The 19,407-nt window shown below is 35.5% G+C and overlaps 1 protein-coding gene across 1 annotated transcript; it reads right to left on the reverse strand.

Annotated features, from left to right (window-relative positions):
- Positions 1–6,307: 6,307 nt before the first annotated feature.
- On the reverse strand, positions 6,308–7,842 carry LOC125652724 (uncharacterized). Its single transcript, XM_048882099.2, has 3 exons — positions 7,711–7,842; positions 6,530–7,030; positions 6,308–6,396 (listed from the first exon to the last, which is right to left on the reverse strand). Exons 1-3 carry the CDS (start codon positions 7,774–7,776, stop codon positions 6,385–6,387), a joined length of 579 nt encoding a protein of 192 aa, XP_048738056.1. The 5' UTR covers positions 7,777–7,842; the 3' UTR covers positions 6,308–6,384.
- Positions 7,843–19,407: the final 11,565 nt, after the last annotated feature.

The following is a 19,407-nucleotide window of genomic DNA, read 5'->3' on the forward strand; positions in this document are numbered from 1 at the left end:
TAGTGATTAGAATAATTATAGCAATTCTGAAGTCGCAAAGTATTCTACCAACTTAATAGCTTCATAATCAGTTTAATAGTTTTGATCTTATATCTATGAGCACCTAAAACGAGGATTTGAATTTAATTATTGGTAATTGTTAGTCATTCGATCGACTCAGAGCATCGCGACTCAGAGCATCGCGTTCAAAATCACACGGCCTCTCACCTCTGTTGGCGCGGGTTCGAATCCTGCTCGCGCCGGTAAGTGAGAAAGTTTCCCAGTTTACTTTCGGAAGGTCGGTGGTCTCTTCCCAGGTACATTGTATCTTGGTTCTCTCTTCCACCAATGAAAACTGAGTGCCATCAGATAACTGAAAAATTGTTGAGTGTGGCGGAAAACATCAATCGATAACACTCACATTTATCACATGTCTACAATAGCCTATTAGTGCCATTGGAAGAAAATAGAAAAACGTGATAGTAAATCGTTCGAACGATTTCGAAATTAGATAGAACTATTTTAGATTATAGTGAATTAATAGAACGATTTAATTTGGTGTTAGAACGATTTAGCGTAATAGTTTTGAACGAAACGTTTCTTAAAAGGATTAATTCTTTTGTACAATTTATGATTCGTTAATATATAAATATTGCATGTAGTTAAGGGTAACATTGAAAATTTTCACCCCGAGAAAACCATTGTCAACCGAGGCGTAGCTGAGGTTGACAATGGTTTATCGAGGGGTGAAAATATTCAATGTTACCCTCAACTACAAGTAATATTTGTTTTATTATACTGAATGTTATATAAACAGCAAAGCAGAAAAACCTTACGTCTGTTTACATTTGACCAATCACTGTCATGCGATATCTCGTATATCGTTACGGGTATTCGCGTTTATTACAAACGCTCAAACGATGTCGTCTAACAATCTACGGCGATTTATTATACTTTCATTTAAAATACTCGAATCTGATTGGTTGAGAAGCATTTGAAAAAACATTGTTACCCTCTGAGAACAGAAAGCACGCGCTCCAGGGTTATAGTATCTAGCAACGGGTAACAGTACTTGACAACGGGTGATATTATAAAAAATTATCACATGCGTCAAATTTATGCGCGTACGGTTCGCCGTAGATTGTTAGACGACGTCGCTTGAGCGTTTGTAAAAGACGCGAATAACCGCATCGATATACGAAATTTCATACAGTGATTGATCAAATGTAAATAAACGCAAGTTTTTTCTGCTTTGTTGATTATATAACATTCAGTATAATAAAACAAATACTGCATGTTGTTGAGAGTAACACTGAAAATTTTCACCCGTCGAGAAACCATTGTCAACCTCGCCTACGCCTCGGTTGACACTGGTTTTCTCGGAGTGAAAATTTTCAATGTTACCCTCAAGTACATGCAATATTTATATATTATAATTTTTAGTCGTTAGTACAATTTGATAAATTCATTGTATAATGTTGGAAATTATTTGACATTACATTTTGACCTTATTTCTGTGCAGTCTTTTATGTTCAGCAGTTTCCCAAATGCTTCTAAGACTGAGTTTTTGAGACCCATTTCATTTCAAACTCTTTACATTATCACTAAGAAAAACCCTCAGTTTTAGTATGAATTTATGCCTTATATATATGCCTTATATGATAATAGTAATAATGAAATAATAATGATAGTACATGTATGTTGAATGGTACAAGTGAGATATTGTAAAACTACGATACACGTGTTGGCAAAGAAAGAGATGAATGCGTTGTTTGAAAGAAAGATACATATGTATTGTAAAATAATATAAGTAGAAAAACTTTTAAAAATTAGAAAAGTCTGTTATGGGCCCCACTTTTCGTTCCCATGAACATATCTTGAAAATGTGACTGACTGGTCTGAGGACCACGGAACCTGCAGGCATGTTCACGAAGCTGTCTTAGGACTAAGACGTGTCATAAGTACGTCTTGGATGTCAGGCTCTCGAAGCTTTCTTAAATTTAGGACACGTCCTAAATTCATCCTAACGTTATGACAGCATAACCCTTGTCCTAAGATCATCCTAAGTTTGCATAAACATGGCTATAGGCATTATATTGAAGCGAAGAGCTCACAGAAATCGTGAAAAGATACTAAAGGACATTGACAACCCGCAAGATTATCTATTATTGTAAGTACAGACTTTCGTGGGTTTTTCTGTAAATAGAACAAAACTTTGGTACAAATTGTTACATTTAGGAATACAAGGAAAATTCGTATAGATTATACAGTCTCTTTACAAGAATGTAAAGTACGACGGCTTTTTAAGTGAATACTTTTGTAATGAAGTGGGCCTTATGTAAGGTGAAGTTTTATCACCAATAATCTTCTCATTGTATGTTACCGATATTGAAAATAGCTTTATACGAGAAGATTTCCCGAGTATTGATATACATTTAATAAATATTTTTCTTCTTAGGTACGCTGATGATATGGTTTTGTTGTCTGAGAGCGCTGTTGGCTTATAAATACTTTTCCTAATTACACGAAAGAATGGTATTTGAGTGTTAATGTGCAGAAAACCAAAATAATCATATGTAAAAATGGTAGTAAAGTTGAAGACAATGAAAACTGGTATTATGATGATGTTCTTTTGGATATTGTAAATGAATTGAATTATTTAGGAATGCTTATGTGTTACAATGGTAAATGTTTGAAAACGCAAAGGCATGCTGCTGAGCAAGGTAGAAAAGCTTGTTTGCAATCAATAATTATTATAGTCTTAAAAATCATTGTTTTAATGTAGAAACTAAATATTCGGTTTTTTACATATATGTTATTAGCGTATTATCCTATGGATCTGAAATATGAGGATTCCATAAAGCTCCAGATGTTGAGAAAGTACACATTGGTTTTTGCAAAAGAAAGACATGTAACAATATGGTTTACTGCGAATTAGGAAGATTACCTTTATGTATTGAGATAAATTAAAACTGAAGAACACAGACAGTTGTACTTTAAAGGCTTGTTACGAAGACACTTATAATAATAACTGGTTATCTAATATAAAAGATGAATTGTCTAATCTGGGTTTAACTTACTTGTGGGACTACAATAGGAACCAAGATGTTTATAAAATTATCGAACACAAAATGTTAGATATATACAGACAAAATATAATGTGTAGTTTTTAAAGTTCATCAAAGTGTATGCTATACCGGCACCTTGTTGACAATTTTTGTGTACAGTATTATCTAACAAAACCAATAGACTCCTATAGTAAGCAGCTTATTACTCGTTATAGAACCTCGTCACCGGTAGACTTGATAATATTCCCAGAAATATGAGGATTTGTAAATACTGTAATCCAAATAATATTGAAGACGAATTCCATTTCATTTTAAGATGCCCTCTTTATAATGAATTAAGAAAAAAATATATTAAACAATTCTAATATGTAAAACCAAGCGTATTTAAATTGACTGAGCTTAAATAACATCAAAGAACTGAGTAATTTAGGTAAATATCTTAAATGTGCCGCGAAACTACGTAATGACAAGTTATTAATTAGTGCATAGAGCTAAAGTTAGTATGAGCAAATTTTAAATGATGTCAACAATTTATAACTTAAACCAGACCACCTTTACGTTTCTGTCGATGTTTCATCTCGATTGATGATCATTTGGGATTACGACATATGCTATGTCCTCTGTAGAGTGACGAATACGTCTCTGTGCGTGTACAGATGCAAATGATGTTCGAAATTATGATCCGCTAACGTCAAAGAGTGAAATCAGAGTATAGAAATAATTTAATATCAATTCTGCGTCACAATATTTTTCATGTGACCCTCACCTGTTTGAATGATGTGTTTTATGTTTATTTCCCTGTGCAGAGGACATCGTCCTTTTGATCTAAATAACTTATCCAAGGATCCATTCTGCCAAGTTTGGGTCGTTCTATAAAATAAACCACACAAACACAGTCCTGTAAATCGTTATACCGATTTTCTCGTTTGTTCGTGGATCGTTCTAACGAATTGCATACCCATTCTAGCGATTTTTAAGAAATCGATCCATGATGTAATAAATTGTTATTTGATGTAAGCAAATTATTCTGGCAAAAAAAAAAAAAAAAAAAAAAAAAAAACGGTTTGTAAATATTTCTTACATATTTTACATTCATATTGAATTTGATTGAATATTCTTGATTTTTTTATGTAAGCATGCACACATTGAAGTAGATTTTGCGCATTAAGTCACATTTTAGAAATAGAATTAAATAGAAGGATTATCACGTTGTTCAATATAATAAATGAATTACATTATCAGTGGGAAATCTACATTTTTGACAGCATGGGTTTTCATTGAAAACATGATTAAAGAGTTCAGCATTTGAGTCACTTGCGTTATTTTTAAATTGACAATGAATGAAATTTTCTTGTTGTAAAACCTGTATTTGATAGCCTTTGAAAATAAGGAGACTAACTTTTAATGTCGAATTATATACGTTAACCTGATCAGGATATAGGGCTCACGGCGGGTGTGACCGGTCGACAGGGGATGCTTACTCCTCCTAGGCACCTGATCCCATCTGTGGTGTGTCCAGGGGTCCGTGTTTGTCCAACTATCTATTTTGTATTGCTTATAGGAGTTATGAGATTGATCACTGTTCGTTATCTTCACCTCTCATTCTAAAATTAGAAGGGCAAAAACTATTCGTATAATGGGAACTTGTTCTTGCCCAAAGAATTGAAATTGTTAGGTTATTATGATTTTGCAGTGAAGGGACATATAATTATAGAATATTCTGAGGATAGTCAGGTGCTTTACCATAGACAATATCATTGAATGAAATCAACTTACGAGTATGAACTTTTCTTCTTTCTGATAGCTTATTCCGTCCCAATTTCTTATATAATGCACTTCCTTTAAGAATCCATTCTCTTTCTAGTAATTATTCGTGCAGCCTAGTAGCTCAGACACACTTTCAGTCCAATTGTCCCAAACTCTGCATCCATATTCCATTACAGGTCGAAAGAGAAATACATTCTGATCAAAGTGTCACGACTTGGAATGTTTTTAGGATACGCATGGTATTTAAACGACTGTATAATTTTTCATGTTTGTTTTGAATATGTGTTTTCCAGTATGCATCATGCTGAAAATTCAAATCTAGTGTGTATGTGTATCACTGGGAATTTAACTACTGGGTCAGTGAAGTCCAAACTTACCCACAAATGATCTATATTCCTTCTTAAAGAGCGGTTCCGTGGGTGTCCGGGTTAGAAAAGGTCCTCAGTACCCCTTGCTTGTCGTACGAAGCGACTAAATGGGACAGTCCTTCGAATGATACCGCAAAAAACAGGCCCTGTGCCACAGTAGATGTGGCACAATTAAGATCCCTCCCTGTTCAAAGGCAATAAGCGCCGAGCAGCCCTTCACCGGCAATGGTGACGTCTCCATATGGAGTGGGACGTTAAACAATATACAACCAATCAATAAAAAGCATTAGCGCTTCATTGCAGATGTGAAATGTCGTGGTTCGTGCCCTCACGTATTTTTTTTTTTTTTTTTTTTTTTTTGGAAATTGAATCTTGTATATTTATTTTCTACTTTCATTTCTGTCGGAATTCCCAGTCATTAATAAAAATAGATGTACTAACTTTATCAAGATATGTACGCGCATTGTTCACAATCGTATCTCATTCATGAGGAAATCATTACGATTTGTATATGTATCAAAGGCCAAAAACCCCACGTAAATATATTATAGTTATACCTGTAGTAGTTTATCTCATTGTAAATCTAATTAAAGTTTCAAGTGTTTGCCAAGATGAATCAAAGTTTTCGTCATAATGAATCAAACTTTCGAATTTCTGTAGTACTTGATATTACAGCCCAACACTTTATTTTGTATTCCTTATAGGAGTTATGAGATTGATCGCTGTTCGTTATCTACCATATCAAACTACAATACTAGTTAGTGATTAAGTACATGTGTACTGAAATGCACATTTTTATGGTTAAGAATGGACTACCGAAATCGAGGGAACGGTTCCTGATTATTTTTTTTAAATACAGTATACATGTAACTGAGCGTAAATGTACTATTTAGTATCGGTGTCTTATTTCATAATTCTTTTTACGTATCATTTACTGATGTGGTAAATACATGATGTGGTATATACATAATATATTCATCTATTAACATTTTGATAATGGTGACAAATACGCTCTTGATTAACAGCTGGAAAATGTGGTTACGGTTTTATCATTTCTTATCAACGTTTTAAAAGGTCATTCTAAAACTTTAATAACTGATCCCATATATAACAAAAACCAATCAATTCGTGTAATAGTTTTAATTTCATTATACCAGACACACATATTACTCCTATACCATTCCCTGTTGAACACCGTTCCTTTAGTATGTTTTCTGTAAATGAAACATAAATTATATTTATCATATCAATATGTTTGAAATTTATACATTGAATATGTTCTTCGTAAAAGAAAGATAAGATATGTATTGAAAAAGAAAGATGAAATGTTGTTTTAAGGATACTTACTCGGCCACGACGTCCAGGATGTACCGAACCCCCGTGGACTCTGGGGAAGTAGTGTCTCCCAGCTCGGCCAAGATGACCAGCAGGGTTAAAATGACCATAAGGACTGTATGGAGGATAAGGTCCACGTTGACCAAAAGGTCCGAGAGCTCCCAGAGGGCGCACAGCTCCAGGATGAACACCGCCCCTAAATTGGTTGGGAACAACGTTAGCGCTGAATGTGCCGTCGTGATGGGCGGTGGCGGTAGCGGTGCTGCGTCCATCATCCACGTGGATTGATTTGCCATGATGGGTGAGGGATTTTGACACGTGACCACCGGATGCTGTGAAACGACGTCCGCCATTTATACCGTTCCAAAGGAAGTTATTCTGTAGTCCAGGACCTTGGTGAATGGGCTGACCGTGAATTGGTCCATGACCAATATGACCATGTTTGTGGGCTCTTGGGATGGCAGCCGCACAAGCAGCCAAAAGAACAACTACACAATATCGGTACATATTGACCTACAAGATAAAGACGAACAGGTGAAAGGGTTGGTTGGAATTCAATTGATTTTTCACTCCTTTTTTGAAAGTATTGTGTTTTTCAATTATTCAGGTTGAATTAAAGGTGTTTGCTTTCTTTGCGGTTTCACAGGGTAAAATGATGAATTTAATCTTCTAGAAAAAATTTAGATGATCATATTTAATTTCGAGGTTACGCTTTGCACTTCTAGAATTACAGAATCCGCATGAAATATAGAAAATATTGTTTACCACGAAAATTAGCCACACACACACAAAAAAAGATTCAATATAATGTTTCTCAACATTTCCATTCCAATAAACTTTGTCAAATCCCCATGTTTAACATGGAAAGTAAGCGCTCAAAATGCTTCCTAAATGTTTTTGATTACAAAAGTTCTGTAGTGTAGATTATTACGACAGTAAAGAAATATGCCAAATTAGTGCTTTTCAACACAAGTATTTTATATTTTAAAAAAAAACCGTGTTATCTTAAAGCGTGGTATCATGCGTGGGATTTCTTTTTCTTTTCTTTTTGTTAAAAAAATCTTTTAGAATGATATGCATTAGGTCAGCTTATCTAAAACATAATACAGTTACATGTATTATCTAAATTATACATTGAACAGCCAATATACACATTTTAAAAGTATTTAGATGGTTCTGTTTACGGTTCTTACCTTTTGGAGTACTGGAACAGTATAAATGAAACAATTCCTGAGATTGTCTGGTACTATCCCCTTCATTCACAACAATTTTATACCAGATTTCTCTATACGTCATCAAATCTGCTTCCTTTGATTGGGTGTCCCAAAAATAGACTGGATCAGCAATGTAAACCATTTCCTCGTGAGGAATCCCTACTTTGTGGTTTAATCGTCTATTTTTGACAATCATCTTAATCAATGACAAATTTCATGCGTCAAATGTTCATAATCAGTTTCTTCTTTGTTCTAAATTATTTTCCTTTGTCATTGTAAATTCAATTGTTTTTTAAACTCAAACCCTCTCTCCATGTTTTAAGATTTACATATTTTTATTATTATCATAAATGCTGAGAAATGTATACTGATATGCGCGTAATCTCATTTAATTCCATAATCTGAAGAGAAAAAAATGTATCCATCAATCGTTTTCACCGTACATTGTGATTGGGATTCATTAAATCATAAAAGTTTTATGTACATATATCTATAGAGGCCATTGTCTAACTTAAACGCCGTTAATTTCAGTTTTTATTCTTATTTTCAAACGACACTTTAATTTCAAAAAATATTTAAACATTACAGGTGAACATTTATTTATGTTAACTAATGGTAACAATATGCCGACTAATCTAAAAGCTATAATATATACAAATAGATAATTGAATTTTATTTTTACACACAAAATACAGTTATGATGATACGATTAAGTCACATCGTAAATCAAAAGAAATGTCCGGAAATATCATTCATCATCTTCATATGGTGTATTTAAATTTTGTTCCTCATCATATTGTCAATTGGATTTATTATTTATAATCATCACACTGTGAATATTAGTGTCAAGATTTCAGGTTTTGGTACTGCACTTTGAATGTATAGTGTAAGCATGTTCTAAGGCTAATTCAACTCATTGCGTACATTTCTTTTCGCAATTACTTCAAGTTGTTATTGCGTTTTAATTAGCATAAAACGATTTTTTCTTTGTTCTAAATTATTTTCCTTTGTCATTGATATACGAAGTATGTATAACCCCGCAAACGAAGTTCAGTTAGGGGGTATACAGAAATCACCTTGTCCCTATGTCCGTCCGTAGACATGATTTGTCCAGAATATATCTTTAACACCGATCTGATTAAACCTTTGTGTATATACATGTATCTCATGTGAATAATGGAGTTATGCACCTGCTATTTTGATTGAAATTTGGAATTTATGGATATACATGTATATATATATTTTTTTATTTTTAGGGGCGTTGGTGTTATGTTGTCATTCAAGAAATAAATTTCAATTTTAAAACATGCATGAGGATATGAACTGCGATGCTTTGCGCATGCTTACTTCATGAAGCGCCTACGAAAAGTATTCCGGCGTAAAGCGTTTTACGGCGTTCTATTTTTTGAACGGTGTTTGGGAACTGTATATAATTTGCAGAATGGAACTCTCTAGAATTTTGTTTAAGAATGGATAAACTGTAAATTTTGTGGTTAGAAGTACATTACTAGGGACTGGACTTAACGGCCAGTTTCGAAAGCACCATATACAGGTTTATTCTTGTGTTTGCGTTCAGTTCGGCGATGAACAAATATATGTAACATGAGTTGCTATTTTTTTGTTGAAACATTTTACTGTAGATTAATTAAAGCTTTGAATTGTGTTATTGAATTTTGCTGGATTTGGATGATCAGTCCCCTACCGACGAAGTCGAAGGGGACTTCAGGTTTGCACTCCGTCCGTCCGTCAAGTCAGTCCGACAAATCAGTTTTCTTCACTTTTTTCTCTGTTCTTGCAGATATTTATTTCACATTTTGTACATTGCTTTGCCATAGCAAGTTACAGATTAAGTTGGAATTTCGTCTCGGTTTGTTGATTTTTAGTATGTTATGGCCCTTGGACTTTGAAAAAGAGCGTGAATTATCAGATTCCGGACTTTGTTTTTTTGGTACTTCCAGATATTCATTTCATATTTGGTACATTGCTTTGCCATAACATGTTACAGTTCAAGCTTGGTTCCACAAGAGGAGATCAATTTTTATACATGGCAATATACATGATACTTTAGAAATTATTTTTTTGAAAATGTTCTAAAGACGAACATGGTCATGATTAGCCATATTCAAATGCCAGGACCAGATTCAGGGTTCTTCGAATCATGACTCGTGTGTGTGTGTGTGTGTGTGGAGGGGGGAGGGGGGTCAAAGTGTTATAAAGGAATACATATGTATAGGAGAAAGTCAGGATTAGTTGTATTGATCCGCAAGAGTACATATAGCAGGTTCACAGTAGATCATTAATATGCTAGCATTCCCATGTTGTGTGGTTTTAAGATTTTTTCTCTCTTCAAAACATGAATCAACTTCGGTAATCAATCGTGATCCCATGGGACTAAGGTGGAGTCATAATATGGGGTCCAAAATTGACATGGGGATAAAGAAGGAAATATCTTTGCATTAAGTCTTGAAAAATAATACTTCCTCTGAAGAACACTAAGACTAAGATAACTCTCGTGTATAATCTTTTGTGCATCGTTCGTGAACAATGAAAATTTTTCAACCTCATCAATGCCAATCTTTAATAGAATTGGTACTTAACAGCAATGAGAAATGGAACGGGGGCTCCGTACAGCGAACATCTCCTCACAACAGGGGATGCTTACTCCTTCTAGGCACCCGATCCTACCTCTGGTATACCTATGGGGTACGTGTTTGCCCAACTCTCTATTTTGTATTGCTTATAGGAAAGGTGAAGACAACGAACAGTGATCGATCTTATAACTCCTATAAGCAATACAAAATAGATCGTTGAGCAAACACGGACCCCTGGACACACGAGAGGTGGGATCAGTTGCCTTGGAGGAATAAGCATCCCCTGACGACCGGTCACACCCACCATGAGTCCTATATCTTGATCAGGTAAACGGAGTTATAGGAGTTATGAGATTGATCATCGTTCGTTATCTTCGCCTTTCATGAAAAGAAAATTCCGACATTTGTTATGTACAAGGTTGAAGCTACATTTTTTTTTTCATTTAACGTCTATCAGACTTTCAGATGTAGCACCTGGGTCTTGTTTTTATTACATTACGAGCGAGATGATTGATTGTATATTGTCAAAATGTCCCACTCGAGAATTGAAATGAAAAAATTCTAACTTCTATTCACTCAAATTTTGTCAAGACTTTCGGGAATGGTACATGTATTTTTCATAGAGACCTTTGTTATCATTGGTTTTAAAGTCACGTGCTGTAGGTGAAGCTCACTACCCTATATGACGTCATTTTTCAAGATTTAACAGGGGTGGGATCAGGTGTCTAGGAGGAGTAATCTCATAAACCTATAAAGAAAACAAAATAAAGAGAATGGCAAACACGGACCCCTGGACATACTGGGATCAAGTACCTAGGAGGAGAAAACATCCCCTGTTGACCTATCACAAGCATTGTGCATTCTGTTTCCTGATTAGGTACTAGTTAACAGAAGAATAATAACAACCACAGACTTTGCAAAATGCTGACTTTAAACAATACTGTTGAAACTTGTTTGAGAACAATTTAGGTGTCACTAACTTGCCTGGATTTAAAAATTGATCATATGCAAAACATGGATTTGACCATTGAATCAGTTGTTGAGAGACATTAACAACATCTGCAGGTGATACTGGAATATGGGAAGCTGACAATGGAAAAACTGAAGTAATTTCATTTGTCATAAAGTTGTGTTGTTCGGTTGCTGTTAACATCTATAATGTATTGAAAGGAGGAGCAGATTTGGAAGACTCTGTGATGTCTCTTCTTTCAAGTTCAAGGGTATGATTGATGATCGTTACAATGGAAATGAACTCAAAAACCTATCTGAAAAACAACCTTTTCATTTGAAATATATTTAATGCTATCCATTTCACCCAATTTTAGAATTTTTTATTTATTCTGATGTCAGTCATACACTTCTGATTTTTACAGGTTTTGAATGTGATGTCTCCAGCATGGATATGTTTGACGATTGTAATCATGGCAACGAACTCAAGGACCAACATGTATGTCAAAAATGTGTTTTATTTGTCTACAAATAAATATAATGCTACCAATGTCACTCAATTTTTGGAATTTTCTAATGATTCTGATGTCAACCATTCACTTCCTATTTTTACAGGTTTTGAATTATGATGTCTCCAGCAGGGATATGTTTGATGATGGTTACCATGGAAACGAACACACGGACTTATGTTAGAAATGTCTTTTTCTGATAGAATAGACATAATGCTATGCATTTCACTCAATTTTAGAATTTTTTAATTATTCTGATTCCAATCATACCCTTCCGTTTTTTACAGGTTTTTAATATGATCTCTCCAGCAGGGATATGTTTGATGATGGTTACCATGGAAACGAACTCACGGACCTATGTCAAAAATGTCTTTTTCTGATAAAATAAATATAGTGCTATACATTTCACTCAATTTTATTTTTTTTAAATTATTCTGATGTCAGCCATACACTTCCGATTTCTGTACAGGTTCTAAATATGATGTCTCCAGCAAGGATATGTTTGATGATGGTTACCATGGAAACGAACTTACAGACCTATTTAAAAATAACTTTTCTTGTTAAATTAAAAATAATGCTATTTCCTTTAATAATTTTAGAAATGTTTTCATTGTTCTTATGTCAGTTCCACACTCCCATTTAGACAAATAGTAAATTTCAGTAAATTATGATGTCTCCAGCAAGGGTATCTTTGATGTTCGTTACCATGGAAACGAACTCACGAACCTATCTTAAAAATGTCTTTTTTCGATAAAATGAATACAATGCTATCTATTTAACTCATTTTTAGGATTTTTTAATTACTCTGATGTCAGTCCCATACATCCTTAAAATGTTAAGCTCAGTAGAGGACAAATTTTGACTGTTGTCAGATTTATCAGGTATGTATAAAGACCTTAATGATCAAATTGTTTTTCAGGGTTGAATGTTGACGTTCAGGGTCATTTAAAGGACATTTCAAAAACTGTATTATTACACAAAAGATGTAAAATATGTAATGTATGTTAATTATCCATAACATTTCATACTTAGAGATTAGATAGTAGGTTGTGCTGCATATGAAAATTTGAAAAATATCTAGCTATTTTTGCCTGGAATTTTACATAATGAATATAATGTCATACATTATGACATTATAATGGACAAACTACTGTAAAATTACGTCTTTGAAATCCTTTATTATGACACACTTTCGTAATATGTTGTATGCCGAAAAAAAGTAAATAATTTTAAAACTTTCTCTTTTTTATTCACATGCCCGTACACATGTAAGTCCCTATGCGAACGTTTCGTCTGCCATCCTCAACAAAATAAGTTTCCTTCAAAAATGGTATGCATTGCATTTACATATCTATTTTGATTATCAGTACAAAATTTGGCTGCTAAAATAAATCTAATAGACATTTTAAAAAGTTCATGTTTTATCCACTTTGCATAAGTTTCATCAGCCCATACATGTATATCCATATTAGAAATTATCTTCATAGCGACATTCATTTTTATGCTCGCCGAAAATTTTCGCTGTCGTGTCCGTTCGCTAGTCTGTCCGAAGTTTCATAAGATATTGATGTAATTGATCACAAATGTTTCTTGACACAAGTCTATCTGGATCATTTTGAAAAGGTGAAGGTCACTCAGAACATATACATGTATGCCCAGTTCGATCAACTATAGTAACTAGAGTTGACCTAAAGTACGATCGAACTGTCTTAGGTTGAACCGAAAGGGGTGTCACTGCGCATGTCTGGTCTACCACACAGCAACCTACATATATGCTTGCAGAGTGGTTGTTCTTTAGTAACCAGACATGCGCACTGAAGGTCCGGAAGCAAACTAGGCATGCGCAGTAAAGTTTCGGAAGTCGACTAGACAACTGCTATGGTTGACGATCGAACTTCAACTTTAGTTACTATAGTTGATGATCGAACTAGGCCATAATGATTGATTGTATATTGTTTAACGTCCCACTTGAGAATTTTTAACTCATATGGAGACGTCGCCATTACAAGGGGTATCTTTATCTTGCCACACCTGCTGTGACACTGAGCCTAGGTTTTTTGCGGTCCCATCCGAAGGACCGCCCCATTTAGTCGCCTCTTACATGTACGACAAGAATAGGTACTGAGAACCTATTCTAAACCGGATCCTCACGGGATCTCAGAACATAAAAAAGTTCCCTATTTCAACAGTTTTGAACAGGTATTGATCATATATCGCACAAATACATAATAGGCTTTCCGTCATTCGTCATATGAAGTACAAGTAGTTCATTGATAAGATGCAGTTTGGGGAGCATCCATCAGTTTTACTAAATTAAATATTCTCGTTTTTATCAGATTGAAATGAACTATGTTGTTCGTGTTGGGGAATACGATGCACAGTGCATACTGATGATCAGGCCCCGATTTCCTTCGAATGAGACTGCAAAAACCGAGGCCCCATGTAACAGCAGGTGTGACACGATAAAGATCCCTCCCTGCTCAAGGCCATAAGCGCCGAGCATAGGCCTAAATTTTCCATGCAGTCTTCCACCAGCAATGGTGACGTCTCCATATTGTATTGTATCTGGTTTAACGTCCCTCTCGAGAATTTTTCACTTATATCCATCATGGAGACGTCACCGATACCGGTGAAAGGCTTCAAAGTTAGGCCTATGCTTGGCGTTTACGGCCATTTAGCAGTGAGGGTTCATTAGCATGCCACACCTACTGTGACATGGGACATCCGTTTTTAAAGTCATCTCCGAGGACCCGTGACATTCACACCTGATACCAGTCGTTTGGCGATGGAACTGTCACTACCTGTTTCAACAACTAAGGTCTGTCGCGGCCGAGATTCGATCCCCGACCTTCCGCATGCGGGGCGAACGTTCTACCTGTAGACCACCGCTGCGGTTGACGTCTTCACATGAGAGAAATATTTTTGAGAGGGATGTTAAACAATATACAAACAATCTTTACACACACAAAGAGAGAGAGAGACAGACAGCACTGAACAATATGCCTTTGTTCAATTTTTGTTTCCATTGATGTGAGGGTTCTAAAATTCACCATCAAGAATCTTTTATTCTGGCCACAACAAACCTAAAACTACCAGTATACTCTTATAGCCACATAAAAATGATAAATAAAAGCATGAGACAAATCGTGTTAACACAAAATACAATTATATTTATGCATTATTTAATAAATTAAGCTACAGAAGAGAATCGTAAACATAGACCAGTTTTAAATTTATGTTCGGAATTATGCGTGTTTTGAATTCTAAATACCGGAAACAAATGCCACTGCCATGCCTTCTTTGACGATGTTTTACATGTACCTTAACTTATTTTAGAATTAATTAAGAACAGGTGGAATAAACAATGGTGCGGATGATCCGCGCCTCTACAATACTAATTCTATAGAGTTACTAAGTCTTACATCCACATATTCATTTTTGACACACTGTAGATAAGTTAAAAGGAAGTTTTGATGCAAGTATTTCACCAATATATTCCTACATATTAAAAATTTGCATCTATCAATCCTATCGCCGTTCAACGGCTCGTGATTTTAAGGAACAATATATCGTAAGAAAGCTATCAGATGTTTTTGCCAGATCTGTGCTTAATTTTTGATCTGGGAAACAGGAAATACCAACATCTTTGGAATACCGCAGAGATTTTATTCCAGTCTATAGGTTATTACATTTACACAGGTAGCTATAGATACATGTATGTAGTTCTCTGGGGAAATATTGGGACAAACCAGAGAGCAACTTATAAAAGCCTTCGATTTACGGCGCAAAAAAAAAATATCAGCGCACAGTCAATGCCCTTTATCGCTGAATTCTTGTATTGCCACCTCAAAAATTTAATATAAAAACTGTTCATACACATTCTTCCACTGGACATGTAAATATTCATGAATTAAGCAAATGTATGGTAGAGATAATGACCTTGAAGTCAGGACTAAACCTTAAAATAGGGGTGCAAAGTTTTAAATAGATAAAATAGCAATTAGACAATTATGAGTGGTGTTTCCTTCCTACGATTAATTGGTCTGTAACTTGTCAATACCATTTTTGAAATATGCTAGCATCTTTTAAGTGTAACTTCCGTTCAAGTGCAACCACAGATTCGGTGCCGCCACGATAGGGGTGAGGGGTTTGTACGATAGAAATACGTAGGAGTCTTTTCTGTGACAACAGGGATAATATTTGTCAGAATAACATGCAAATACATGTACCTACAGGACATTGTAGATTTAACTTTGTTCAAATTACAAACCGAGATTAGGGAGGTTCCTCAGTAGACGTAATGTTTTACATACAGTAAAACATCGTTATAGTGAACATCCAGGGCCAATAAAATACGGTTATAACGAACCTCTAGGGCCAGTAGAACACGGTTATAGTGAACCTCCAGGGCCAATAAAACATCGTTATAGTGAACCTCTAGAGCCAGTAAAACACGGTTATGGTGAACCTTTAGGGCCAGTAAAATACGGTTATATTGAACCTTTAGGGCCAGTACAACACGGTTATAGTGAACCTCTAGAGTCAGTACAACACGGTTATATTGAACCTCTAAGGCCAGTAAAATACGGTTATATTGAATCTTTAGGGCCAGTACAACACGGTTATATTAAACCTCTAGAGCCACTACAACACGGTTATATTGAACCTCTAGAGGCAGTAAAACACGGTAATAGTGAACCTCTTGGGCCAGTACAACACGGTTATATTGAACCTCTAGAGCCAGTAAAACACGGTTATCACTAACACACAGTTATAGTTAACCCCTAGGACCAGTAATACACCGTTATACTGAACCTCTAGGGCTAGTAAAATACGGTTATAGTGAACCTTTAGATCCAGTAAAATACGGTTGAACCACTAGAAGCAGTAAAACGCGGTCATTATGAACACTTAGAGCCAGTAAAACACGGTTATAATGAACCTCTAGAGCCAGTAAAACACGATTATATTGAACCTCTAGGGCCAGTAAAACACGCTTATAATGAACTTCTAGGGCCAGTAAAATACGGTTTTAGTGAACCTCTAGAGCCAGTAAAACACAATTATAGTGAACCTCTAGGACCAGCAAAACACGGTTATAGTGAAACTTTAGGGCCAGTAAAATACAGTTATAGTGAACCTCTAGAGCCAGTAAAACACGGTTATAATGAACCTCTAGAGTCAGTAAAACACGGTTCTAATGAACATCTAGAGCCAGTAAAACACGGTTGTAGTGAACCTCTAGGCCAGTAAAATACGGTTTAGTGAACCTCTAGAGCCAGTACAACACGGTTATAGTGAACCTCTCGGGCCAGTAAAATACGGTTATAGTGAACCTTTAGGGCCAGTACAACACGGTTATACTGAACCTCACGGGCCAGTAAAATACGGTTATATTAAACCTCTAGAGCCAGTAAAACACGGTTATAATGAACCTCTAGAGTCAGTAAAACACGGTTATACGGAACCTCTAGGACCAGTAAAACACGGTTATAGTGAAACTTTAAGGCCAGTAAAATACAGTTATAGTGAACCTCTAGAGCCAGTAAAACACGGTTATAATGAACCTCTAGAGTCAGTAAAACACGGTTATAGTGAAACTTTAAGGCCAGTAAAATACAGTTACAGTGAACCTCTAGAGCCAGTAAAACACGGTTATAATGAACCTCTAGAGTCAGTAAAACACGGTTATAGTGAAACTTTAAGGCCAGTAAAATACAGTTATAGTGAACCTCTAGAGCCAGTAAAACACGGTTATAGTGAACCTCTCGGGCCAGTAAAATACGGTTATAGTGAACCTTTAGGGCCAGTACAACACAGTTATACTGAACGTCAAGGGCCAGTAAAATACAGTTATAGTGAACCTCTAGAGCCAGTAAAACACGGTTATAATGAACCTCTTGAGTAAGTAAAATACAGTTATATTGAACCTCTAGGGCCAGTAAAACACGGTTATAATGAAACTTTAGGGTCAGTAAAATACGGTTATAGTGAACCTCTAGAGCCAGTAAAACACGGTTATAATGAACCACTAGAGTCAGTAAAACACGGTTATAGTGAAACTTTAGGGTCAGTAAAATACGGTTATAGTGAACCTCTAGAGCCAGTAAAACACGGTTATAATGAACCACTAGAGCCAGTAAAACACGGTTATAGTGAACCTCTAGAGCCAGTACAGCACGGTTATAGTGAACCTCTCGGGCCAATAAAACACAATTATAGTGAACCTCTAGGACCAGTAAAACTCGGTTATAGTTAACCTTTAAGGCCAGTAAAACACGGTTATAGTGAACCTCTAGATCCAGTAAAACACGGTTATAGTGAAACTTTAGGGCCAGTAAAACACAGTTAAAATGAACCTTTAGAGCCAATAAAACACGGTTATAGTGAACCTCTAGAGCCAGTAAAACACATTTATAATGAACCTTTAGAGCCAGTAAAACACGGTTATAATGAACCTCTAGAGCCAGTAAAACACGGTTATAGTGAACCTCTAGGGCCAGTAAAATACGGTTATAATGAACCTTTTGGATCACTAAAAACGGTTCATTATTACCAAACTTCGTTATCCATTACAAATTTTGTTATTTTTCTCTCATAGGTAATTATATCAGTTTGCAATACATGAAAGTATGAACTCGTTATAACCGTGTTCTTTATATTCTTGTTTTACTGTATAAGAATAGGAAAAGATTTGATCAGTACAGAAATCTGTTATGGAAAACAGGGCTATAATTCAGAGAACAATATCAAATCAGCGACAAGTTATGCAAATTATGTTTTGTTTAAATCATGACTCCGAAGTCGTGAAGTCTCTATATGAGTGAAAAATTCTCGAACGAGACGTTAAATATTATCCAACCAACCAACCAACCGAAGTCATGAGTTGTTTATACTTTTCAAGTATATGCAAAGGAAAAACCATCTTTTAAAGGAAAAATTGGGTAGCGATTTGTCGAAGCAATTTTCAGGCATCTTCTTGTGGGGTGCATCCACAGTCATTTAAATCTTGTCTCAGAGGAAGGTGCATCCACAGTCATTTAAATCTTGTCCCAGAGGAAGGATTAAACGCAATAGCGTTGTGAAGTTTCACAAAGAAATATTTAGGAAATGAAAGCAAGGTGTGACCAGTCGACAGGGAATACTCCTCCTAGGCACCTGATCCCACCTCTGGTATGTTCGGGTATCCGTGTGTGCCAAGCTCTCTATTTTGTATTCCTTATAGAATATATGAAATGGATCACTGTTTGTAATCTTCACCTTTAATGTGTGATCTCTCCTCATGAACACCACGGATACGTGCTAAATGTCCCATAATAAATAATAATACATTCAAAATTTCCACTAATTCTAGAGGTTTTGACTCCACTCCCGAGTTCGGGCTCCACGTAGGTCAATATTGTGTCATATTTTACTCAAACACTATCTACACCAGAGTCTGTGAAAATTCTTTGAGTAGCTTCAGAAGTGACATGTGTTTAAAATATTACGAACGACGGACGCCGACAGGCAAACAGGGACGGTTATAGAATTTTTTTCTGAAGAACAAAAGAGCTACAATTTGTCACCAGCTTGCTATAATTTCAGTCTAGCAAGTCAAGACAAAACTTAGGACCATAAGAGCATTA

This window comes from Ostrea edulis, chromosome 5, assembly GCF_947568905.1.
Source record: "Ostrea edulis chromosome 5, xbOstEdul1.1, whole genome shotgun sequence".
NCBI classification, from domain to species: domain Eukaryota; kingdom Metazoa; phylum Mollusca; class Bivalvia; order Ostreida; family Ostreidae; genus Ostrea; species Ostrea edulis.

Coding starts and splice junctions, on each gene's coding strand:
- LOC125652724 (XM_048882099.2), bottom strand. CDS start 7,776: ATGAAGGGGATAGTACCAGACAATCTCAGGAATTGTTTCATTTATACT. Junction 7,031..7,710: donor CTGTTCCAGTACTCCAAAAG/GTAAGAACCGTA, acceptor TTTATCTTGTAG/GTCAATATGTACCGATATTG.